Here is a 27,264-nt window from a genome sequence, read left to right on the forward strand (position 1 = left end):
AATTTATTTTTAGGGGCACCTGGGTGGCTCAGATGGATAAGCATCTGCCTTTGGCTCAGGTCATTGTCTCAGGGTCCTGGGATCCAGCCCCACACTGAGCTCCCTGATCAGCAGGGCGTCTACTTCTCCCTCTCTCTCTACCTCTCTCTACACTGGTGCTCTCTCTCTCTATCTCAAGTGAATAAGTAAAATTTTTTAAAAAATAAATAAAAACAAAAAAAATAAAATTGATTTTCCAATCATACGGAAATCTTCAGAGCTTTATTTTTTATTTTTGTAAGAAGCAACTAAAACAATTTAAAGGAAAGTACAAAAAGTCAACTCAGCAATGGATCACACATAAGTTGCAGGTGGGAAAGACAGAGATAAGGAGATCAGACCTATAGTGATAAGAGTTTGATTCGGATATCATTAATAGGGATGAAAAGGAACATGTAATTGGAATGATTCTGAGGAACTGTCAAAGTTTAGTGCTTCTTAAAAATGACGCACAAAGCAAAGGAAGATTCAAAGTTGACTCAAAAATTTCTGACCTGACTGACTTTAAAAATAGTAATATTATGAATAGAAACAGGTAAGTCAAGAGAGCAAACTGTCAGGGCATGAGGTGACAAATTTGCTTCTAGATATCAAGTTTGAAAGGCTGACATGAAAAAGAAAAAAAGAAAGAAAGAAAGGCTGACATGATCATTGGCTATTTAAAGTGAAGTATTGTTTAGCTATATATGCATAAAAATATTCTTTGTGCCCTCTCCAATTGTGATGCTTTATTTAAAAATAAAGTCATGAATTGAAGTTGTATAATAAAATAACTGAATAAAAATATGTAAGTCGGGGATCCCTGGGTGGCTCAGCAGTTTAGCACCTGCCTTTGGCCCAGGGCATGATCCTAGAGTCCCAGGATCAAATCCCACGTTGGGCTCCCTGCGTGGGGCCTGCTTCTCTGTCTGCTTCTCCCTCTGCCTGTGTCTCTGTCTCTCTGTCTCTCTCTCTCTCTCTCTCTGTCTCTCATGAAAAAAATAAATAAAATATTTCTTAAAAAATATGTAAGTCAAACTTCCTTCTACTAGTAAGATAGCCCAAATCCTTCCTTAATAAATTTCCTTGGCATAGGTTAGCCATTTCATCTATCTCCTCTTCTCTGCAAAAATCTCTACGTTGTTTGATACAGAAGCAAATCTGTACGCTTCTTTTACATCACCTCCCCTGTCCCTATATATCTAAACATAGGTGCCCAGGAAATATCAGCTTTTCTGGCCAATTTGCTCACGTATGGTAAGCAGTGCTTAGAAGAATAAAACTATAAAGTCACAAAATAATTTGGTAAGTCTCTTGAGGCCTCTTTAAATAATAGATAATCCCCTGCATCACAGCATCAATAATACTGAAAATATTTTCTCCTAGTGACAAAGTATGGACATGTATATAGTAGAAACTATGTCAAAGTCAGACATTTGAATTTCATTTATAACAAAGGGCACAATTAAACAATTAAAATTCTGTAGAAATCACAATAGATTTCAGTTCTTAGCACATCTGTACCTTCAGAGTTTAGAGTTGGTCATTTTTGATGCCCCGAGTATCACATTCCCATGTCCTTTACCTTAGTAAGTGACTCAGCCATCAACTGAACCCCTGTGATTCTCAACATAAAAAGAAATTGTGAAGATTTCTTTTTATGAAGCAGTAGTGTTTTCAAAACCCTGTGATCCTTGGCCATCTTTGTTCCCCAAATTCCTGTCAATTCAGCAACCAATATTGCCAAAGCTAATCACTTTCTTTGCTACTTGAAGACAAGACAGTCTTATATCATATATAAGACATATATTTTCTCATTGTTTGCGAGCAAATAAACAAAAAAAAAACTCTATTATTTTCTTGTTTGGACTTAATGCTACAAGCTATTTAGGCTACAAGCTATTTAGATTGACAGTGCTACTTCTGCAAAACAGCAAAACTGACCCAAACTATTAGAAATCCCAGGGTCCAAGACCCAGGATTGCTATGCCTTTTGCTGTCAGAGTGTCTGTCTGTGAGTGATCTCAGAAAGTTGGAGACAAAATCCTTGATCACTGAGTAGTAGGGATAAAAGGAGGGGAATGCTTGGAAGACCTTCATAATCTATTATGGAGGCCATAGTTGGAATCTTTCTTTGCCTAGCATTTGGATATTCCTGCAGAAACAAATACTCTTTTAGTGAAAAGTTATATTTTCTCTTGTTTAGATGATAGTTGATTGGAATGTTTACTTTTACTATTATCACATCATTAATTGGAAAAAAATTATGCATAGATAAAGAATAAAAGAGAATAGGTCAAAGATTACACTTATTAATATAATGTATTATATTCCAGAACTGAATCATTAGAAGCCAGGTAAGAGCTAAGAGAGTTGATAAAAGACATACCAATTCATATTATTGTTGTTTGTTGAATTTATGAAAATAAGTTTATTACAGTCACTGAGGAGGAAACTACCTAATGGAACAGGAAGTTTCCATAAGCATAGTTTTTCCCATTCAGAACTTTTTTTTTACATCTTTAGCCCTTTGTTAGAATCCCTCTCTCCGAAACCCTGTCTCCTGTACTCACCTGATTCCTGCAAGGTCTTCAGTCTCCACATTGAATGTCACATTCTCTGTCTACATTCTCTACACATCTCTAAAAACTAATAGCACCTTATTTGTTTCAAAGGATGTTAATCGTAACTCAGTTATGACACTTGATACATTCTGTTATGATTGTCTCTGTTTTTAGACTGCCATAACTCTTGAGGTCAGGGACAGGATCTCATCCATCTTCGCACCAGCACTAAACCTGCCAAGTGTCTGGGACAGAAAGGGGCCCAAAAGTCTGTCCAGTCCACGTGGAAAGAAATATATGTAACTTATTTTGTTGAAGGTGGAAGCAAACAGCTCCAAAAACACATCTCTGTTAGTCCTCCTCTATCTAAACACTCCTTAATTGCCCATGAAATAAAGTTATACTTAGAAAATGTAAGTACAAGAAGAACTCCAATAAATAGTAAAAATATTAAATGTTTTCTATTCATTTGATTTTTCATTTTCTAAACTTCTAATTCTCTTATTTTACAAAACTTCATTTCTTTGGTGCAATTACAATTTTATTTCTTTCACTTTTAACATTTTTAATTTGGCACTTTTGATTTAATATTTTAATATAACTAGATAGTTTTCTTTAATCAAAAAAAATAACACCCTGAATGTGACACTCTCAGATACTCTACTACTAATTGAAAGGTTACAGAGTTGGATAAGACAGGGACTTGCCCTTGAGAAATTCACAGCTTATTAAAAAAGACAGACTAGTCAAAAATAATTAAAACTTAATAGGCCAAGATCTCTAATATAAGTACATAAGAGTAGAAAAATGTAACGATCTGGGAAAGACTGGCAATTTAATGAATAAAAATGATAAAATACTTTAATTCTTATATTGATGTTAACCTCTACTATTATTTCTGGATGGTCAATTTCTTAATATATAATACTCCCTGAACCTATTATGTACCAGGCATTATTCTAAATTCTTCATGTGTGTAAATGTATTGAATTCTCTCAATAGCTCTCTCTATAAACAATATTATTATTCCTGAGGAAACCAAGGTAGAGAGAGGTTAAGTAACTTATCAATGTTAAAAAATAGTATTGGAAATTAGGATTGAAATTTAGCAGGCTGGCTCCAGGATATCAGTTCCTAACAGATTATCTCTGAGCTCAAAAACTAAGTTTTCTACATCCTAAATCTTTTCCTGATATTTTATATGACCTTTTGATAGAAATTTCCCAAATCTTAGAAACTAAAATGCTCTCTAGAATACTATTCTTTGTCATCCTAAGGAAGGTGAATTTTTGTCTCTACAGTTCATACCCCCACGCTTCAAGAATAAAAGGTTACTTGTGCCTCTATCACATTTTACGGTAAAATGGCACAGCCTTTATGAATGTAGATTTGTTAATTGGGTAAAACAAAAAGAATATTGTGTACAGAAAATTAACAACTGGGTTCTGTATTCTCTTGCCTTGCTGTAGCATCATAGAACAAATTATTTTAGTTTACTTCAGGCAGAACTTTTCTAAGATTGTTAACAAAACCCACCCAATACACTCCCAACACATTCCCAATCACCATTTAAATAAGGAATATATTTGACTTTAAAGTAAACATTTCAGTGTAACTGATGAGAAGGATTATTGTATAAGAGAAAACTATTATGGTACTCCTGAAAAATGGCGTATGCATTTTCATTTATTTGTTTATTTGTTCAGCAAACATTTTTAATAAGCATCTCTCTATAAACATAGTATGATGCTAAATACAGGAAGTAAAAAGATCAATTAAGATATAACTTACAAAAAACATACAATTTCTCTGAGTGACATCTACTATGAACAAAGTCAAATGAAAATCAACAAAGTAAAAAAACTATTTGAGATATATAGGATTGATAATGGTTAATTTTCATGATATACAAAATGTTTTTATAAATCAAAAAGGAAAAGCTATGGAATACAATAAAAAGGACAATGATATAAACATGCAACTCACAAAAAATGGACTATAGATAACATTTGAAAATATGATATCTTCAATCACATTCATAATGAAAAAACTGGAAATATAAAAGACCTTGCTCCCCTCCATAAAATCAGTAAAAATATTAATTAGTTCTCTACTTCCCAAAATCAACAAGAAAGAGGGAAACACACACTATAATACCTTACTGGTAAAATTGTAAAATGCTGCAGCATCTGGAGGAAATTAGCGTTTTGTCTGTTGCACTGTGGGAAGCAAGTAAGTGTTGAATGAATAAAAAAAAAAACTCTATTCTCATAGATGCCATCCTCATATATATAATTTGAAACACTTTTGTAGATGCCAATCAAATTAACTCTTGACAATCGAATTAACTTCTGACTTTTAGATTCATTGCTTTAGCCAGAGCCAAAATTGGGAACTCCAATCTCCAGTAAAAAGAGGATGTGATCTCTGCAACACACATCCTCATGGATTACCAAGAATGTGAAAGACACCCCCACAACCTTCCCCAGGCAGAAAGAGCAAGAAGGCAGATTACAAATAGAACTGACCTGCCAATAGAATCAGTTCCTGCAGAGATAACAGCAGCCTGATTCTCAATATCTCAAGCCAAAGGTGATCTTGGCTTAAACAGTTTGAGTGGACTCAAAGGAGTCATCCAGGTAATAAATTACAAAGCCTGAACTAAAACAGGAGCATAAGCCATTCCTGAAAGAAGATGGGCTGGGTCATTGTATGGATGTGAGGGTAAATACCATGAGGCATATAAATGATCCCCATATTTTTGGCTTGGGAAATTGGAAAATGATGGTGCCACTACTTTATCAAATGATTAGGAGGAAGCATTGCTTAGAAGTTTGTCTCTCAAACCAGAACTCCTCAGTTGAGCTCCAGATCCTACTGGATACCGGTTGTGACTCTAGCCAAATTATTTAATTTCTCTTTGCCTTAATTTCCTCATACCTAAAATATGAATAATAATAAAAACTTCTTCATAGGACCATTATGAGGATTAAATAAGTTAATATCTTAGTGCTCAGTACAGAGTGCTTAGAACAGTGCCAAGCATATAGCAAATGTTATATGATTGTTAGATTATTAATAGTATTATTTTAAGGACTTAAAATATTTATCTTCATTGAAAACTTATAATAGAGATGTGTCTACATTCATCCTCAAGGTCATAGACAATGGGTACAATGATTAAAGCTGCTGATATACTCAGGGAACTGTGGTTCAGCTGGAATTCATTCTTAGTCAAGGTAATGAACCGAAGTTACAATGTGAACACACCTCTTGTGAAAAAAGCTCTCTTCCTCCATGATCTATCATATCGCTTATAGGCAGGAGCCATCACTATTCCCCTAAAAGACTGTGTTTCAGACAAATGGTATATTTAGGATGCCCTAAATATCATATGAAAATTGCCAACCCCATATCCTTCCTCACATTTGTGCTCACCCTCTTTATCATTTACAGCCTGTGATCTTACTCAAACTCTTCCTTCTTTACTGTTTCATGGCAAAGTATTCTCCCCTCCTTAACCTCATACCAGTAAGGACTTTTATATTATTTCATCCAGCCCTTCTTACATGTATCTATCTTTGTTTCATAAACTGTACTTTCCTAAGCGACTTTTTATAAAACTAAACTTGGGTTAGGGCAAGGGGGTTAACCATCTTTACTACTTTGCTACCCCTGTGTTAGTTTTCTACAGTATAATGTTCAGTAGATGCTACATAAACACATCATCATTGATTAAATGATCGTTGTGATTTCCCTCAATAGAGAGGAGAATGACAAAGACAGAAGGTAGGTAGCAATTTACTTGAAGTTTCCAGAATTAACATAAATGTCACCAGAGACAACTTGTAAAAGGTTTTGCCCTCTATTCCGTGTAGAGTAGATCTTTGTTCCTCAGCTACAAGCCTCAGGGTCATTCTTTTTTCATAGACTTCACTGCCATGTTCATGGATCATCTCTTCACTCTCCTGCCTCTACCTCATCACCCTCAGAAACTTCAACCTCTACACTGTCAACACTCCAAACACACGGCCTTCACCTACTTAGCCCTAGAAATCTTCACTCATTCCTCACTTTATTGCTAATACATTTTATTACACCAACACCCTTCATTCACTTAAGGATAACCTGGTAGTTTCCATACAACAATGATTAAAAATATGGAATCGAGTATTAGCCAAACCTGCTGAAAACTAGTTTAGGAACTTACTAGTTATGTAATATCAAACAAGTTAGATAACTGTTAAGAAACAATTCTCCATGGCATTTCCGCATGTCTTACATCAGATTTTGCTCCGCACTGTCTCTCCAAGGATATTAGTAGAGCAAACAGCCTTGGAAGATACAAAGAGTGTTTCCAACTGATGTGGCAAGCAGATCTGATTTATCTCCTGACCAAGATGATAAAGTTAATGTCTGCTTCTGGGGCAATGTTGGGCAGGTTTGCTAGCAACCTCTCATAAGATTAGGGGTTTCCTAAGCTTAGAATTCCTCTGTAGTGAAACAAACCACTACAGGTAGCAGTCACCAGGGCCATTCTGTATCGTCACAATGGGACTTGAGGGGAAAAGGGACATGAAGCTCATGCCACTTGCTATACCATGATAATTGAAGTCATCTGTCAGCCTCTGGCCCAGGAGTCTTTTGTCCTCTGCTAGCATCTACGAACATGTGGCTGGTTAATTTGTTAGTTTACAGAAAGGTAAGTTCTCAGACTTTCCACAGTTCTCGATAATAACGTCTTTATGCTTCAGTTTCCCTTTTACTTACCTATAAAATGGGGAGAAGATGACTATCTCACAGTTAGTATATTAAATAAAAGGAATAATGAGCTAATACATATACAATGCTTAAGACCAGTCTGAGCCTCGTAGTTGGACTCTACCACAGTTTTTTTGTGACTCTTGACTGCAATTTTGCCAAATGGCCTGCTCTCTAGCTCAGTTCTCACTGGTGGTTTTACAACACTGACACTATAAATCATCCTCTCCTTAAAAGTTCCTAATCCCTTGAAAGTCTGCGCTGTTGTACTAACCTGTTTTCCTTCTTACATTTTTACCTGTCTCTAGTTCCTTCCCACAATGTCACACACACACACACACACACACACACACACACACAAGTCACCGAAAGGAGAAGTTTTGCAAATGTCCTAAGACACTCTTACATTTTCACAAAATACTAATTAGCAATGCAACAACAGCAGTCAACTGGTTTTTCTAAGATGAAGGAAGAGAAAAGCAGTAATCAGAATGAAGGAATGAAGAGAGTTGTGAGATCCCCTTGCCAAGAGGAGATAGCGGGTTATAAGAAATCTGTAACATTCTGTGTCAATTATGTAGATGGTCAATATTTATTATTCTATTATTCCCCAATGTCCAATCTTAATGAAATATTTGAAAAAAAAATACTATAAAGAAAGCAAGAGAAATGGTGGCTGTAAGCGTAGTGACCAACGAAACACAATGTGGAATGATGGAAATACAGTGTGAAAGGAAGTCAAATTTTTACCATCAACAGATCCCAGGGAACCCCAGCTCCAGCTTTTAGAGGTTTTCAGAATGTGGATGAGGTCCTTAACCTCAGGAAACATCAGTTTACTCCACAAATGGGGGAAGACCAGTCACCTTGAGTTGTTGATGGGCTTCCTCAATAAATTGGATCTACAATGAGTATGACAATCGCAAGACTGAAGTACTGAAGGAGAACTCCTTCAGAAACTAACAAAAGAGCTGAGGGGTGTTTCTGAATATTTCCCAAAAGAATATAAAACTTTGCAACGTAGTATTAGACTTGCCAAATAGAGCATCATAGAACTTAAACTCTGGCTTCCTCAAAATTCAAAGTATAGAAAATTCCTTAGTGTTAGACTTACATAACTCAGTGTCAGTCTTAGAGAACCACTTATTTGATTTCCGAAACCTACCTGTAACAAAAAATCGAAGAGTGCCAGCTTGGACCACTCATGGTGATGTATTTCAGTACAACCCCATTCAGGTTTGGGTACTCGACCATTTTGCCAGCACTTCTGTTTCAACGACTGTTGGTAGGTTCCCCAGGTGAGCTTAACAGAAGAGTGGGTCTCGTTACTTGCTGGAGATAAAGATGAGTCCCAGAGAATGAGAGGGCACGGGCGGCCATCTATAGAATCCAAAAAACAAACACACGTTAGCACGTTTAGCATGAGTCAGTGTGAGTCTTTAGGCAGCCCCTCACAGCTTCACCCTGTCACCTACCAAATGCAAGAGTTTGATTACATGATATTTCACAGTCCCTGTTAGACAGTGAAAGATTTTCGAAACAAGGCCTTTTATTGATGTAGCACAGGAATAAGCCACTAATCACCAATAGCAATGTCCTCTGGTTAATGTGGTTTTATTCCACATCTAAAAGCAGCCACCACGAAAAGGGAAAGAGTCCAGGCATTTATAACTGTGTATTCAATAACTAAGTGGAGCTGCTCTCTATTTGTAATAACAACTGTCTGATTTTCTGAGGCCACAGAAAAGGAACTTTTAGAAGTCACAAATTTAAAAGTGAAATTGCACGGCTTACACTAGTCACTATAATCCCCAAAGAAAGAAAAAAGAAGCAAGATGGAAACTTTTTCTTCTCTGATGGGAACAGGAGCACTCTTAGTGATGGATCATTTATTCACACATAATCTCACACACAAAGTACATTTAAACAAATGTCATTTCTGCAACTGCGTGCACATAGATGATTTTTTTTTAAATCTGTCACTCTAATTGTTTTTGTCTCAACCCTGATAGTTTAGAAATTTCACTGCTGGACTAGATAAAGACTGATGAGCCCAAGTGAAGTCGTTACAAACAGGAATGATCACTAAGGTTCCATTAAATGATACTTCAAGCTTAAAACTAATGACATCCTTTTCCAGTCCCCATTTCTGCCAAATAAAGTCACTGAGAGATGATGTTAGGCGGCTTCACTTGGAAGTTAAAAATCAAAATGATGCTTGTGGGGGGAAAAAAGTCACAACGGTCTGGAAAAGCCTACTTAACTCATTCTTAACAGGCCTGGACAACAGAAGCCTCTGAAATTATGACTGGAATGTCTAAGACACATCACAGGAATTTTTAAAAGCACTTTTAAATAACCTAAGAGGTTCTCAATCTATGACTGTATTCCTTTGGTCAAAGACATTTATTTCACCGTCTTGCTGGTTTGCCTTTTGTAGAGCTCTTACCTATGTCTGGGCTTTACTATGAGAAAGAGTTGTCTTCTCTAACCCCTCTTGAATTTGCTGTTACAGTGACCTCAATAATATTAGTAGCATTCACTTGATCCTTTGGATCATCTGCTTTCCAGTTTTATTCAAAAGAAAAATCTACCTCCTTTCAGCCTTGCAATTTAGGCCTGGGCATGTAAAAAGTCCTTTAGATTCTGGAAAGTATGCCACAGTCACCAACACACAATTAAGCAAAGAGAGAGACAGACAGACAGACAGACCACAGATCCAAACTAAAGAACTTCTTTTTTAACACTATCTCCCTTTTTAATTTCCTTTGACTTTTCTAAACGGTTTTGGGGCTGCTGAAATCTAATTGTCTTCTTAGATATAAGCTAAATATAATTTTTAATGAGTGGACTCCAAATACAATGCCAGTGTAACAAATAATGATAGTAAAGTCCAGGTAAAAGCAGTTCATCTTGAGTGGGAGACTACATGTAGTGACCAATGTAACCCAGTGAGTGGAAGACACAACATAGCTTCCAAAGACATGGTACTTCGGACTTGTAAAGACAAACACTGAGGAGTTCTACCCATTGTCTCTGGACTAAAGTCATATGCAGACAGTACTTGAGATCCTCATAGGTAGGAAAATTCAGAGGGAGTTGAAACCTAATCCTGAACCTCAACAACACAAATCAATACAGGAGACAGACCGACATGAGGCCTGCAGAGAAGCAGGGAAATGATCTACAGAAACAACTGAAACAGTTAACCTTTTGGGCTGTTTTTCCTCTCCTTTAGAAACATTCGTTTCTTATTTTTAAGGCAATTAAAAGCAAATCTACTCATTTTAGGAAATGTGGAAAAACATTAGCGGGTAAAGCTAAGAAAACAAAAATCATCTATAAGCTCCTATTCTAGTAATTGGTTCTGTGATTTATATACTGACTTCTGGAATTTCCCATCCCTTTCTTTCTCACCTAAAAATGTCCGTTGTTTTTAGAAATTTAAGAAGTAGAGCTTATGGGTGAGAGCTTAGGCTCTTTTGAACTCTGGTCACGTTACTTCGTAGCTTTGTAACATTAGACAAGTTAAACACCCTCTGTAAGCCTTGCTTTCATCTTCTGTAAAATGGGGGCGAGAAGGTACCTTCCCTAACTGGCTTTTAGGATTAAATGGGCTCATGCATTTGAAGTCCTAACATGTATGCATATTCCAGAAAGCTTTTGCTAAAACTATTATTATATATTATTATTCAATCACACAATTTATCAGTTTTTGACTGCCTTCATTTGTTTATCGAGCATCTACTATGTGCCAAGCATTGTTCTAGAAACTGAACCTAACTAAATTAATAAATGAATGTCGATTTATATTTATTTTCTTGGCATTTACATTTCCACCAGGGTAAAGGAAAATAAACTATTTGAGACTATCTCATATATACAGTTTGTCATGATTGTTTTACTAAATATTTTACCACAAACATTTCTCTTATAATTAAATATTTATATTTAATTGGCATCAGTTTAACTGTCATACAGTAATCTAGCCTACTGGTCAGCACATTTTGTCAAAGGTGGGTAGTAAATATTTTAGGCTTTGAGAGCCGCCTGGTCTATCACAACTATTGACCCAGCAAGTATTTAGCTCTGCTATAGCACAAAAGCACTCAAAAACAACAGGTAGATGTGACTGTGTTCCAATAAAACTTTATTATAGACACTGAAATTTGCATTTTATTTCATTTTCAAGCCATAGAAATGTTATTATTCTTTTGAGGTTTTTTAACCTTTTAAAAAATTGGGGAAAGCATCTGTAACTCATAAGCCATTCAAAAGCAGGCAAGGGGCCATCTCTGGGCTGCAGACTGAAGTGTATCAACCCCTGATCTAGTCTAAGAGGGTACGGTATTTCATTTACCATTTCTCTACTTTAGTGAATTGAATTTTCTGAATGATACATTTTCTACACTATTATTTAAAAAGCTGTTCTCAAACTGCCAAAGGGAGCTTTCAGCTGCTAGGAATAATTGGTTTTCAATTAATATTCTGGGTTTTTCTCCACATCCACCCATGTCCCCTCAGCAAAATAGCTTCAATGCTGACTATAACATAAAAATGTTCCATCCCGCCCTGCTGGCAATCTGTGCACCTCAGGTAAGGGGGATTTCCAGAAAGCAAGAAGAAAGTGGGGTGAGTAGAAGTTCTCAGGTAGAGTGTGGCTGGGACGGGTCCTTTGTACACACTGGTCTTCTTCTTTCATCTCAGTGCATCTGGCCCTTGAGATAACAGCAGTAGTCAGTACGGCTCCAGACCTCAGAGCTACAAGTACTAGTGAGAAAAGAATTCCACTTTTTATAAAATATGGCTGTTAAAAGAATTAAGTGAACTTTGATAGATCTGAAGGGATGACAGAAAAATAGCCTCTGAAAACAGGAAACTGGTTAAAGCAACTTACCCTGAAGTGTTTCAGAGATGAGGAGCATTCATCTCTTTGCATTCAAGTTTGTCAAAATGATGCAGTATTGTACTCCCTAGAGAAATCTTAACAGTGAAGAGATAAAATTCTAACTGTCAGAGTGGTGAGAAAGCAGGTTTTAAAAGATATGTGGGTGTTTGTGTGAATTAAAGGTTATACAGCTGCCTTAAAAAATGAGAGTCGCCAGTAAAACTGTTTTTCCCAAAATCTGAATATTTCCCCTGATTTTTTATGTTCTCCCAAGCCCATTCTTTATTCAAAAGAATAAAGATTTATGATTTATACCACATTTCTTCAAAAGCACAAAGAAGACATCTTTTGAGAAGATGAACATGAAAATTCACTAAGAACGAGTCCTATACACAATCTCCTTTGCCTGGATTTATTAAATGTCCTTCACTTTGAACACCGGCTACCCAGTGTCGTTGAACTACAGGTGGATGCTAAGCATGCTGGATGGAGCCATGAGCATCTGTCTGCGTTTGTCACTGAACAAAAATAAGTTAAAAACGTTCTGAGTTCTGAAATCCGAAGTCCTTTCTATCATACGGGCCACCTTCCAGGACTATTCCGAGACTCCTTGTGAACCAGACAGGAAAGGATTGGGGGGTGGGGGTGGGGGTGTCCATTCAGAGCCCTTCATTAAAAACAACCCTACAAAATCTCTTAAAACAAAGGCCAATCAAACCTTGAGACTTGTCTTCGTTATAAGAAATGGATTCTGTTGGGCTCCACAACTATCAGCAGCGTTGCAGGAAAACCTTAGTGTCTTGGATCTCTAATTGCTAAAGGCAATTGCCGGTGTTGATGTGACTCCAATGAGAGTGTAGCAGGTGTCTCGTTGCCAATGATCCCTTAAGTATTGCCTGCTCTATTTTTCTCGAGTGCCTCTCCCAGTAGGGTTTGGGCCATCAAAAGTATTAGATTGAGGTGAAAAAGCAGGCACCATCTCTTGGCTTGGAGTCGGTAAATATGAACAAGCCAGTGGAGGTGGGTGAAGGGAAAACAGGAATGGAATGCAAGATTCCAGGACAGCCTCAAGGGAGGAGAAAATTTGAAGGATGTGATGAGATTTACCTTGGGCTGAGGAATCTAAATACTGTTGATTCACTGATTCAGAATGCAAGTTTTTACAGTTGTCTTCCAGTGGACCTCTTAGTTCCCGGGTTTCGGACAGAAAGAGCTCAGTGAGGCACAGCAAAGATGGGAAGCCTTACAAGACCCCCCTCCCAGGCAAGGTCCCAGCCTCAGAGAGTTGGAGGCTTAGTAGGAATAGAAAAATGTGCACACCTAATGATGATCAGACAAAAATATCTGCCAGTTGAACAAGTGTTTGAAGGGAACAAGTGAAGGGCTGACATAAGGATTGAGCTTTCACTGCAAAGTTAAGAAATGAAGAAATACCGAGCCCTAGAATAGCTATATGCTGAAATGTCGCAGTCAATAAGGGGAAGAAACTTCACTGAAAAGGAGCTAAGAATATTGGGGGCGGGGGGTAGAAAAAGAAATCACAAATGTTTTGACTCTACCCCTGATTTATCACTAGTCCCCAAGGAACATGGGCCAATCCCCCAGGCACCTTGACTAAGGCACTGAGTTCCCCGAGGTATGAGAAGAGTACCTTCCAAATCACCTCAGGGTTGAGTCAGAAACCAGTGAAATACTGAAAATGTGGCACTTGTCAAATACTGGGAAAAAAAAAAAACACACCTATGTGAGGTCTTTATGATTTAAAAAAGGAGAGGCAAAAGAGAGATCGAATTCTATAGATTTCATAGGTCGAGATGCTCTACAGCCAATCGAGTCCTGTCTCAGAAATAGATTGCTGGGTGATTTATACCACATTTCTTCAAACCACAAAGAAAGTATTTCTTTACCTCTTTAATTGTTTTTCACTTGTTTTCTCTAGGTTGGACTGGGTTACAATAATCTCCATATTTCCTCAAGAGTTAGCTAAGTGTGAAGCAGGAAAGGAGAGTATCTTGTGACTTCCTCCGTCACAGGCTATTTAAACAATCTAAATCACCAATTCTACTTTAAAAACAAAGTGTCCTTCTCTTTTCTGAACCTTTGACTAATGGACAGGAACTTCTGCTTTCTAGCTCTGCCCTGGACTTCCTCCTAAGAAATGAAAACTCCCAGAAAATTCCTGTCTCGATATTCCATTAAAAAAAAAAAAAAACAGAAATCAAATGTGACTTCCAAGGGTGCTGATGATATGGTCACTGTGCCAGGCTCCACAAACAATCGTATTTTGTGAACAAGGTCTTGGTCACATCAGGATGACCACAGTCCTGGGCAATTTAGTATTCATTAATGTAGATAAAGGAGCCATGAATTCCTGCCCAGGGTGACCTTCCTACAATGCAAAACTCATTTTATCGTTTCTCTTCTTCAAACCCTTCAATGATTCCCCATTATCTGCAAGATAAAATCCATGTCCTTACGTGACATCAAACCCAGGCACTCTTGAGCACCACAGCTTTATCTCACTTCATCCTCGCTCACAACCCTCCCAAATCCTCATGTCCTTCAGAGCTCTGAGATTTCCTAAGTACCTCTGCCTTCACAAGTTTTTCACACATCTATTCTCTCTCCCCTTCCGACACCCACTCCATCTCTCACTCCACCCACAGTGACTTCAGATCCAGTTCTGACATTAGCTCTTCAAGAAGTTTTTACAATGTCCCCCCAACCCCCCCCCCCCCCACCACGCACACATTTTGGGCTAAATTTTCCCTCTCTATGCCTGCAAGGCCTCCTCAAAATATCTCCATTGAGGTCCTCCTCATACCTTTTTTATATGGTGCAGTTGCTTAGCTGTCTCCTACCCTTCAAGCTGAGAGTTCTGTGAGAACAGGGACTATTTCTTAATCATCTTTGGACCTCTAAGTCCTGACATGATGTCTGCACCAAAGCAAGCACTCAAAAATGTTGGAGAATTGGGGCACCAGGGTGGCTCAGTCAGTTAAGCATCTGCCTTCAGCTCAGGTCATGATCTCGGGGTCCTGGGATCAAGCCCCACATCAGGCTCCCTGTTCAGCAGAGATTTTCCCTCTCCCTCTGCTGCTCCCTCTGCTTGTGCTCTCTCTCTCTGTGTTAAATAAATAAACAAACAAACAAATCTAAAAAAAAAATGTTGGAGAATGAATGAATTTTTCAGAATGCTTCAATTTTCATCTAGAGCCCTGAAGTTCCAAAGAACTGTCAGTCAATGGGCTCTGAATCAAAGTTTGATTAGTGGGACATCCTTACAGTAAGCTGTGATTGGACTGTCCTCACTCTCAACCGAGCTAAGAAAGATCAGAGAGAAAGTTGAGAAACAAAGGTGAGGATATGCAGAGGTTTCCACGACCTGGTTCCAGTCAGCTTGTGCTCAACAACAGTCCACTCCCAGGTCTCCATAATCCTGTGAGTCACTGGAATAATAATGAAAATGAGGGTGCTAGAAACCCCCACCTGCCTCTCTCCTCCTGACCCCAGATCACTGTCATGAGAAGCGGAATAGTGGAGGTGTCATGGCTAAAGTCAGGAATCAGACTGCAAGGCAGTGGAGAAAGCAGGTTACAATCCGGATGTATGATTAACTGGGAAAGCCCCAGGCCACAACCCCTGGAGGCTAACACACGAGGTGAACAGCTCATGGGGGACAGGATAGCACAGTGATGAAGAACAAGGCGCTGGGCTTCTTCCAACCCCGCTACACAAGACCTGTGGCCCTTTGGAGGACACGTATAATCTTCTGAGCTTCATTGCTTCCACAGAAAGTCTGTCTAACAACACCTCGTGTATGGGGCCATTGGGAAATGTTGTGAGATAATAAATGTAGAGTGCGTAGTGTTCACAGATGAGAGAGAATGGCATAAGCCACTATCAGCTCCAAGGACTTTCTTCCAGTGACCACTCTAGGTGCCTGTTTACTTCAAGTAAATGTTAATCTAGATAAACACATTCAGAAAATGTAGGCAAACACACCACAAAGAGCTGAATCAGCTTGAAAATCGGATAAAAAGAGGTAACATTTACTGAGTGTTACATTGTGTTAGGCTCTTTTATAAATATTGTTTTCACATCACTCACTTAGTTTTCACAACTTCATGGGGCAAATACTGCTAACATCATCATTTTTATTGTCGTCATCCCTAGGATACTAATTAAGAAATAAGGTGCCCCGTGACTATCAAGTTCATTTTTCTGAGCTCACAAACCCACTTGATTCACAAGTGGTAGAATCAGGATTCAAACTCGGGAAGTCCAGATCGTCAGTTGTAGTGAACTGAACTATGTTCCTCCCAAATGTATGCGTTGAAGCCCTCAGTACCTCAGAATGGGATTGTATTTGGAGACAGGGCCTTTAAAGAGGTAGTTAGGTTAAAATGGGGCCCTTATGGTGGGCCCTAGTCCCAAATGACTGGTGCTGTTCTAAGAAGGGATTTGCATACAGAGGGACATAAGGAACAGGCAGGCACAGAAGAAAGGCCTTGTGAGGACAAAGGGAGAAGGTGGCCATTTGCAAGCCAAGGAGAGAGGTCTCAGCAGAAAGCAAACCTGTGGACACCTAGATTTCCAGCCTCCGGAACTGTGAGAAGATAAACATATGCTGTTTAGCCTATGGTATTTTGTGATGGCAGCCCTAGAAAACTAATGTGGCAACCCACGCCCTTAACTACAAGGCTGTTTGGATTAGAGAGTGTACGGCGTCTTCCCCATGTTTAAAACAGGGCCTGGAAAGCAAACGTTAATTACAACCCAACAGGACTGCAATACTTGCCCATTAACCAAAATCCAAAATCCAAGCCAGTCCTTCTGCACCTGCATGCTCCTTAGGCCAGTCCAAAGACGATAACATATTCAGTCCTAATGGAAAGATCATAACCTTGAGCCCAAGAAGGTTCTGAGCAGATCCTGAAATCAGTGGCGGAAGAAGACTCCCTTTGGGCCACCAAACTCTCACATGGCCCACTGGTGCCAGCTGGACAGAGGCAGGGAGTCTCGACTTTTTTGTTCACTGACGTGGCCCCCAAAGACTAAAAGAGCGGCTGGCACAGGGCAGGTGCTCAATAACATATTTCTTAGAAGGAGAAAAGATGAATGTGATACTGGAGAAGGAAGCAGATTGCATGGAACCGAGGCACGTACACCTTCACGCTGTGATGACACTGATTGTGCTTTCTACCCTCGCCACATGAGGGTCAAGGGACTAGTTGCAGAGGCAAGGCAGAGAAGGTTACTGGGTACCCCTACCTGTCTACGAAGGTATGTAGTGAGCAAACAGGAGGATACTCAAGCAGAGTGCTGCTTGGAGCAGATGTTCAGCAAACTTTTGTTCACCAATGAAAGAAAGTATTGAGCAGACCAGCTCCATCTGATTGCTAAAGTAACACCCTCAGGGCTTTTCTGATAACACAATGTGCTTTCAATCCTGATTTTTCACAACAAAATGTGATTCCTAGACTCCCAAAGAAATCTTTTAAGAAAGTTTGCACGTATGTCCAAGACTTTTAGGATTTTGAGTCAATGTGTTTCCACGTTGTGGGGGTATCTACATTATCCTCATTGCTCTCTACAAAATGCTCTGTCCTGAACTGAGAGCCTAAAATCACTTGAAATGTCTGCCCTGGCAACTGCCTCATCACCCAACAAATAAGAGTGCTACCCACGAGGACTCTAAAAGAGAGTGGAAAATACACACTGTATTTCTCCTACTTTATAATAAGATGAGGCAATGCAAGTTGGAAAACAGTGAGCGACTTGGGATCCACAATGAATTTAAATGGAAGCTGGTGGGGTGCCTGCAGTTTGTCATCTAAGTAGCCTTGACATACAGAATTCCTGGAACTAGGCTACCTTAATTCGGTATGACAGCTCTGTGGCAATAAAGCAGCATCCTAAAAATAAAGCATACATAATGCATCTTCCATGCTGGGCATGAAAAATAGTACAATGCTTAAATGCTACCAAAATGGTGTCCCTTGGGATTCATTCACATCACTGTGCAGACTGCTAGGGAAGCTTTGGCAAAGCTGCTAAATTGAAGATCACAGAGGGGTGCTGAGCTTTCTTATGCTCTTGACTTTTACATGAATGTAGTCTGCTTTTCCCATCTTAGATAAACATTTAGAAATATTTTGTTAAAAAAAAAAAACAAACGTATCGGCACCATGTAGTAGCTGGTGATCTCTGAAATGACTTATGACTTTTGCAAGGATCGTTTGGCAGAAAACACACCAATATGTTCAGTCGTGTTTGCATATATATGAACATTTACAGCAAAACAAGAAAATCTGGTAAGCACTGGCTTGCATTAAAAAGAAAAAAAAAAAGACAATGGAAACCTTGCAGCAGTGTTTAGGGTGATATGTCATACTTCCTTTGTATAAAAACATTATCAATGTTAAATTGTGGAATTGAAAAAGGAATTAGGTAGAAACAGTAGTAGTGGCAAATCAGAAATCACTATGCTAAAATTTGCCCATTTTGCCACTATCCCATGCTTATACCAAGTTATATCTGAGAGGTGATGTAGGTGAAGAGAATCAACTTGAGGAAGCTTTAGTATCCGACAGGATGGTTACAAACTCGAGCTCCACTGCTCACTAGCTCTGTGGCCCTGGGCAAATTTCATAATCTTGCTGACTCTCATATTTGAAGTAGAGATAATATCTTCCTTATAGAATGAGGAAGTGATGCATGGACATATAATACCAAATGCAGTGCCGCAACTGGGTGACGTCTAACACGAGATCCACTATAAAGTCTCAGCTGAAGAAGATGCCATTGTTGCAAAACCTGATTTTGTTTCTAAAAAGCCCTTTGATGCTATATTTCCATTCACTTTTGCATTTCCCACATGGATATGCACAGGATGAGGCCGTGTTCCAGTGATAATTGCTAGATTTTGTAGCATGGTATACCACTGGCCTTTCCCCAAGGACGCCCTTCTCATTTTCTCCGTTCTCTTTGGAATAGCACCTGTCGGAGAAAGGTCTGGTATACAGCACCAGGTCAGTGAGTCCACTGATTTCACACACACACTTTTTGCACTCAAAGAGAACCGCAGCGAATTCATCAAGTTACACAACCAAGAACCTGTCCCAAGCTAAGCTGAGCTAGCGGCTCCGTGCTGATAGGAGCATCCACAACAGTTTTACTAATTAAAAAACAAACAAAACCTGAGGATGAGCTTTGTAACGGAGACCTTTTGTCTTTGGGCTGAATCAACAGAGAGATGCATCTGAGAGGCAGGGGGCAGGCAGGGGGATCAGTCAGTGATAGCCCTTAATACTCTCACATCTCCCTCTCCATCTCATGTATCCTTTTTACATACAGGCAATTTACGTGACTTTGAGCTAAGTAGGTAATTACTCTGGGCCTCCACTTCCACATCTACAGACCGTCTCTCACAGAGGACCCATCTTGTAAAATTTTTATGAGGAGTTAATGAGATAATTCATGCGCGGTACTTAAAACGGTGCCTTAGTATATCATGACCTCAACATGACTTTTGCCATGGTTAAGGTTGCTGCCTCCTTGACAATAAAGAGGCTCTCGTCCTTGTGCCTCACTGCATAAGCCATCTATTCCACTGCATTAAATAACCAGATATGCCAGTACACTGCGGTAAGGGAGAAAAAAGTCCTACCGTAAGGCCCCTTCAAGGATTTGTTGAAGGATGTAGGTTGACGGAAACAGGAAAGCCAAGGAAGTCAGAAGACAAGGAAGCTCTTTCTCGATGACTACTAACTCATTGTATGACCTAGCACAATTTTCTCATTCCTTTTTTGCCATCTTCAAACTAAGGTCAAAAAAAAAAGTTTCTGCTGCACCGGTGTTTTGGAAAGATTTACTGAGATAAGCGTAATATCTGTATTTGATTCATAATACAGACTCGCTGTGTTCTTGGTGCTGGGCATGAATTTATTTTCACAAACATTAATCAAAAGTCAGAGAACAGAAACACAGCAGGATTACTTACAGGATTTTCTGGCTACGCACTCTCCCAGATATTAAAAAAAAAATCTATCCTTAGACCAAGCCAAATCGCCAGAGAAATATAAACCTAAAATAATCCAACAGTTCCTCCTACAGAAAACTCATTATCAAATTACATTGCAGTGTGAGGCCAGCAGACCATACTGATGGTCCTCACAAAAATAAGTTCTATAAACCTGATTATTTGCATAACACAGGGGCTGCCAAAGACATTTTTCATTACCTCTACAGTGAGAAATCTCAGCCTGAACTTTAGGACTAACGATGGTAGCACCTGTCTCCTGACAAGTAGTATTGGAAGTGGAAGCAAATACAGATGTACTGTGAAGACTCAGTGGAACGGGCCACGAATGTATTCCTGCATTCATTCAAAAATATTTCTTGAACACCTACTATGTCCGAGACTCACCACTAGGATCTAGAAATGATAAACAAGACAGGAGCTACCTCTGCCTTCACAAACCTAGAGACTGGAGGAAATGAAAAGATGATTAAATGAGCAACTGTAATGCAAAGAGATGACATCAAACGAACCAGAAATAGGTCCTGGGCAACTAGATGAGATCTGTCACTTCCTTAGGTAAGCAGGGAACCTGAAATAAATCTAAGCTTAGACCAAGAGAAGAGGACCCTAGAGGAAAATACGCACTTCTGTGGAAATCAAAAGAGGAAAGACGTGTCAGGAAAAGCCTAGAAATAGGTGGATGGAGATAGACACTGAGAACCTAAGGCTGTCTATATATCTCCTACCAAGACCAGAACTGATCTATTTATGTACTTTATTTCCATGTAATAGCCTACATGAGTAGAATTATATTGTGTAGAGGGCTCATACCTATATTCAAATCAGGTCGTAGACTCCCAAGGAAATTGGCTTGATTTTACGTCTCTAAATAAGCACGCAGGAGAAGGTGTTAAAGAAAAAAACAAGGAAAGATCTAGTATTGTTTGAGATGTAATCTTGGGCATTTAAGTCATCACATTGAGAGTCATGTTGATAGCACCTTGTTGGGTTCTTTCCAACACCACTTACATCTGAAATGAGAGAACACCAGGATGTACTGGGATTGTAAACCAACCCCTCCATCATATCGAATGCAACTGCCCTCTCCATCCCCATAAGTGCCAGATATCCTGGGGGCACCTGGGTGGCTCAGTCAGATAAGCATCCACATCGCCTCTTGATTTCAGCTCAGGTCAAGACCTCAGGGTTGTGGGATCATCACACTCAGCAGGGCCTCTGCCTGAGATTCCCTCTCTCCCTCTGCCCCTCACCCCACCTTTCTCTCTCTCTCTCTCTCTCTCATTCTCTCTAAAATAACCAAACAAAAATATTTTTACAAAGATTCTGGATATTCAGAGCACAGGACTAAATATATACACAGAATCCTGATATTAAAAACTTTGAGCAATCAAGAGATCAGGGTTTTAGACCTGGTTGTGTCACGTAAAGAAATGATACATGAGGCTTAGAGGCCACATAAGTAATTCCATAAACTTGGTCCCTCCTGCGCATCATGTGGTAACAAAAGTAGTCAATATTTATTGAAGACCTACCGTCTGATAAGCCCTCACTCCATGTGTTTTTCACATATTAACTAACGACAACCTCACGAGGTAGGTATTATTGTCCTTTTACAGCTGGGGATACTGAGGCATTCAGAGATACTGTGACAGGGGCCTTTCTGACATGACGGTGAATGGCAGTACAGGACAACAAGAGTGACCCCATGCTGTGCTCTGCTTTGCCCAGGACAGATCGGGCAGATGCCTGTTCTCTGAATGCTCACCAATACCTTCTTTTACTCCATGGTGGTCTACTTTGGATGAGGACTTATAGGGCCACCCAAGGCCAGGGATTAAGACCTTAAGTTCTGCAGTTTTCTGAGTCTACATTTGGAACCCAACTTAGCCATTTACTAGCTGTGGAAACTGAGGTCAATTAGTTTAGCTAAATAAGCCTCAGTTTTCACATGGACCAAAAGGAAATAATAACGGTACCTACCCGATGGCACCATTGTGAGAAGCAGAGGGTCAGGACATGTATCAACTATATGAATCGATTACTACAGTGCCTAGCAAATACTAAGCACCCAAGAAAAATGAGCTTTTACCAACCTTTTTTTTAAATATTTGAGAGGTTATCGCACATCTCCCTAATCATAGCGGGCTGTTTTATGAACTTGAGACATCAGAACATACCTCTGAATCTGAAGCTCTTAGACACGAGCCAGGATGAGTAAGGAATGCCAAGCCTTTCTAAGTGAATCGTGGGTACTTCAAGAAGTATCCATTTCAAGACTAAATTATAATCCTAAAGCCATTGGAAATGCCGTTTAGATCTTGGCCACGCCCAAGAATTTTAATTCATTCCATTCCAGACTCCATACAATGCTAAATTTTATGATGACAAAAAGTAAAAAAAAAAAAAAAAAAAAACCTCTTTGAGCTTTTAATCCCCTCGTGGTCCTTTTTAGCCTGTTGGGCCAGCCCAGATTCACAATGGCAACTTCTGGGATTATTGTGCTTCCAAACACAAGTCGCTGGCCCACCCTACTTGTCTGCAAAGCCTGGAACAGCCTCAAGGTTCAGAAAACATCCTTCATGTGGCACGAGCATGGCCATAGACCAGGCCCTTTGCCTGCAACTAAACTGACTGGCCACACAGCCCAGAACCTGCCAAAATGTTTGTCACGTGACAGTCTTAGAAATAAAGCTCAATAAATAAGACTCATAGGCTCAAGGAGACCATATAGCTGGTTACTATACGCACTGAACAAATTACCTATCTTTGCTTCATTTTCTTTGTAAAGTAAGAGGGTTAAATCCATTGTAAGAGAATCAAAGGGCCAACTCTAATGTGGTCTGGCTCTGGGCCCTTTTTTTTTTTTTTTAAGATTTACTCGTTTATTCATGAGAGAGAGAGAAGAAGAAGAGACACAGGCAGAGGAAGAAGCAGGCTCCATGCAGGGAGCTCGACGGGGGCCTCCATCCCAAGACCCCGGGGTCATGACCTGAGCCAAAGGCAGATGCTTAACCGCTGAGCCGCCCAGGTGCCCAGGCTCTGGGCCTTTTAAAGATTCCATCTCGGGGCAGCCTGGGTGGCCCAGCGGTTCAGCGCCGCCTTCAGCCCAGGGCCTGATCCTGGAGGCCCGGGATCGAGTCCCGCGTGGGGCTCCCTGCATGGGGCCTGCTTCTCCCTCTGCCTGTGTCTCTCTGTCGATAGATAATTAGATGATGATGATAGATTGATAGATAGATAGATGATAGATGATAGATAAGACTGCACCTGCTGCAGACGGCTAACCGCTTTCCCCTTTCCTTTTAAAAAACTCCTAAGGAATGGAATCCTACCTACTCGCATAGTGACCTAATAACACACCTGTCAGCAAGTCCTTGGCCTCCACCCGCTTCCTCTCATCATGCTAATTGCCACTGGCTTCAATTAGATGTGACAAGCCCCTGGGCCGCGCGGCGGGGCGCCCCCCCCCCTTGCGCCCCAGGACAGCCCCTCCCGGGAGCCCCCCCACCCCGAGCCCGGAAGATGCGGGGCGCCCGCGTCGGGAGGGACCCGCCGCCGTGCGGGTGCGAGGCGTGGGGGAGGGTGGAGGCAGCAGCTCGGGAGGCAGCGAGGGCCACCCGAATCCCCAACAGCCGCACATCGGCCCCCCCACCCACCCCCACCCGCCCCGGGAGGCTGGTACCTTGGATGAGCTCGGATTTCCTGCCCACGGCCGGCAGGGTCCTGTTGAGGCCCAGGATCCTGTCCAGGTGGAAGGCGAAGACCTCGCTGAGGTCCAGGGGCCGCCGGAGCAGCCCGCAGGCGCGGGGGCCGCAGCGGCGCGCGGAGCCCGGGGCGCCGGCTCCCAGCAGCAGCAGGTGCGCGCGGCCCCCCGGGGCCCGGGCCAGCGCGCCATCGGCCAGCGCGCGCATCCGCAGGATGTCGTCTCTGCTCAGCCACGAGGGGGCGCTCTCGCTGTAGATCCGGATGCCGCTCTCCGCGCCCCCCGCCGGCGCCCCCGAGCCCCGCGGCCGACCCCCGGGGGGGGCGTGGGGGGCCGCGCGCCGCGGCCCGGGGGACGGGGCGGCCGAGAAGACGTCGCGGCCCGGGCCCGGCGACGCCAGCGCGGGCTTCTTCCTGCGCTTGGGCCTCACGGTGCCGCGGATGTGCGCGGGCTTGCTGCGCCGGGAGCGCAGGGTGATGTACACCACGTTGAGCGGCAGCGCCGAGCCCGCGCCCCGGGGCTCGGGGGCGCCGACGGTGCCGGCCCAGGGGCCCTCGGCCAAGGGCGCGCCGGCCGCGCGGCCGCCCCGGGGCTGCGCCCTCCCCGCCGCGTCCCGGGGCCGCGGGGCCGCGCGCCCCACCTGGCTCACCAGGAAGCCCAGGTAGAGGGCGCAGGCCGTGCCCAGCAGCAGCGTCCTGCGCGCCCCGGGCCGCCGGCCGCCGCACAGCTTAGGGAGCCGCGGGCCGCAGCGCGCGCCCAGCAGCCGGGTCAGGAGCCGCCCCGGCGAGCGCGGGCCGGTCATCGCTGCGCGGCGCCCGCATGCTGCGGGGAGCGTGGCCTGCGCCCCGGGGCCCCGCCGCCGGGTGCAGGGCGCAGGGCGCAGGGCTCAGGGTGCAGCGAGCAGGGCGCAGGGTGCAGCGAGCAGGGCGCAGGGTGCAGGGCGCAGGGCGCAGGGTGCAGCGAGCAGGGCGCAGGGCGCAGGGTGCAGCGAGCAGGGCGCAGGGCGCAGGGTGCAGGGCGCAGGGCGCAGAGTGCAGGGCGCAGGGTGCAGCGCGCAGCCTCGTCCGCTCCCGCCGCCTCCCCGGGCGCACGCGACGCGGCTCCTGCAAATGAATGGGAACAGACCTGAGTCACGGTCTCAAACTGGTTCGGTTCCTCTTCAGGAGGAAAAAGTAACCCTTTCCTCGCAGATCTCCCCATCATGAAATGGTTTGTCTTAAAAGAACGAAGTTTGAAAAAAGCGAAACGACACAGATGTCCAGATTCCACTTGCAGTTTAGATTTAGTGAGGACGAGCCATGAAAAGCCAAGGATGCTTGATAACTTGTGGCCACTCGTTGAATTTGATGCGGAGAGAAAGGTATTAAAAGTCTGGCAAGCGCTTTCTGAAGTTTAGGAATGATTGAAGAGAACTAATAGATGCTTTTTGTAAAAAAAAAATAATAATAATAATAATAATCTGTGGCCATCCCATGCGTATTCGTGGAAGTCCTGCATTACGCATTGGGCAGAAGCACCAAGTATTAGCATTCAAATCCAGAAACCTATTCTCTCAATCTGATAGCACAGTTGTTGTTGTTTTTTTTCCTTCATCGTGTTTCATCATCCTACAGTAAGAATTATTCTAATAGAAAGACGTAAGTGTCCATATATCTTAGAAGAAGTTACGTTTATGCAGTCACACACACACACACACACACACACACACAAAACACAAATCTAACAGCTTTTCATTCCTCCTCTTCCCACAAAAGTCAGCTGAAAGAAAATAAAGGGATCTCTAGCTCCATTTTTTCACTTAATTATTTAAAAAAAGAAGAAGAGCTCAAAAGCAACCTTACTTACACAGCTGGCCCCACGCTTGGCTCCAGGAAGAATGTAATCCCTGACTGTAATGCAAAGAACTTTTAGAGGCTGAGGCATGTAAGTAGAACATATTTCATGGTCAAGAGTGTTCCACATTTCAAATATTTCAGCTCAGCTTTAAAAGCTCCCTTGAAAACTACTGATTGCAAAGCAAAACGGTTCCTTGTAAACTGGCTGCTGGTCACCCAGTTTTAAGACGCCTCAGGGTTTTGTTTTGTTTTTTAATAGTTTGCAATATAAACTCTAATTTTTAAATTCTGGAAAAAAAAAAAAAAAAGCCAACGCCGTACAGAAGCAGTTTTCATTCAGAGCATTTTCCACTCATTTTTAACCCCTGGGAGCCCTCTAGCGTCCTGTTTGGAAACAGACTCTGAAATGGCAGTCTCCGGGAGTTCCAAAGGATTGAGAATGTTTGCTTAGCAGCAGCCAGATAAATACCTTATAAAATGAGGAATGCTAGAACCTTCCTGTGCATCCAGCGTAGCTGGAGATTTGGGCACCAAGGTTCCCAGGGACTACGACTCACCTTACCGTCTTGCCTGTGTACAGGGTGACATTTGTCTCCCACCTCTTCTGAGAAGGCCTAGAGGTTCATAAAAAGGTAAGAAAGGGTTAACTCAAATGAGGAAAAAATAGAACGGTGAGATAAGAGGACACACAGATAAAGAGCACGTTTATAGTGTGCTCTTGCACAGTGCAACAGCTCACAAAAAGAAGTCATGGATTCTTCCTGATTGGAGGGTGTTTTAAAAACAGGTTAGTAATTGGCTTGGGGAGTTTGCATGTCCTGGCACAAAGGCAGGGTTGATGACCTCTGGGTCTCATTTAAGCTCATTCTTATTGCTTCCAGGGCAAACAGAATCAGAAGGTGGTAAGGTGACAGGGATTGTTTGCCCCACTGGAAAAGACATCTGTGCTATCAGGGCTGTAAGAGATGAGCGGATGGTGTGTAATCCTAAAATACTACATTTAACAATGCAAAAAAAAAAAAAAAAGATCAAGGAATTGAAACAGAGAGAGAAGGAAAGAAAAAGCTTCCAAGTGGTAAAATGCCAAAAAAAAAAAAAATTCACTGTTACTTTAGCACTGGAACTCAGACCTCTCTTTCTTTTTTCAAAATCCTGCCACATGGAGGAAGGCGAAGAACAATTCCAATTCTGACCATGGTCCATTAGTACCTGTGGATTTCGGCTAAACTTCTTGAGAGTTCAAGCATTCTTCTACAAGCATTTTTCTTTGTGTTCCAAAAATTCTAAACGCTCACTTCCATAAGCACAGAATTATTTTCTAGGTAGTAAATGTTAACTTCTTGAAAGGAAACCGTGACAGAGTTGTTTTGTTGTAACAGTATAGTTTTCACATATCCAGAAAAATAACTGACCTGGTTCTAAAAATTAGGGATCCCTGGGTGGCGCAGCGG

General features: G+C 41.7%; 1 protein-coding gene across 3 annotated transcripts in view; it reads right to left on the reverse strand.

Moving 5' to 3' along the window:
* GASK1B (golgi associated kinase 1B) overlaps positions 1-26,485 on the reverse strand; it is a 46,797-nt gene extending 20,312 nt beyond the window's left edge. The window contains exons 1-3 of one of the 3 annotated variants that reach the window (XM_072724921.1): positions 26,371-26,485; positions 23,958-25,081; positions 8,509-8,723 (exon numbers count right to left, since the gene is read on the reverse strand). In XM_072724921.1, coding sequence (XP_072581022.1) covers positions 8,509-8,723; positions 23,958-24,780 — 1,038 coding nt within the window. In that variant the 5' untranslated portion in view covers positions 24,781-25,081; positions 26,371-26,485. Of the gene's footprint in view, positions 1-8,508; positions 8,724-23,957; positions 25,622-25,823; positions 26,041-26,370 lie in introns of those variants that run through there. The other 2 variants (XM_072724920.1, XM_026008104.2) reach the window with 2 other exon arrangements.
* Between the last annotated feature and the right edge of the window lie 779 nt (positions 26,486-27,264).

Source organism: Vulpes vulpes, chromosome 10, assembly GCF_048418805.1.
Source record: "Vulpes vulpes isolate BD-2025 chromosome 10, VulVul3, whole genome shotgun sequence".
Lineage (NCBI taxonomy): Eukaryota > Metazoa > Chordata > Mammalia > Carnivora > Canidae > Vulpes > Vulpes vulpes.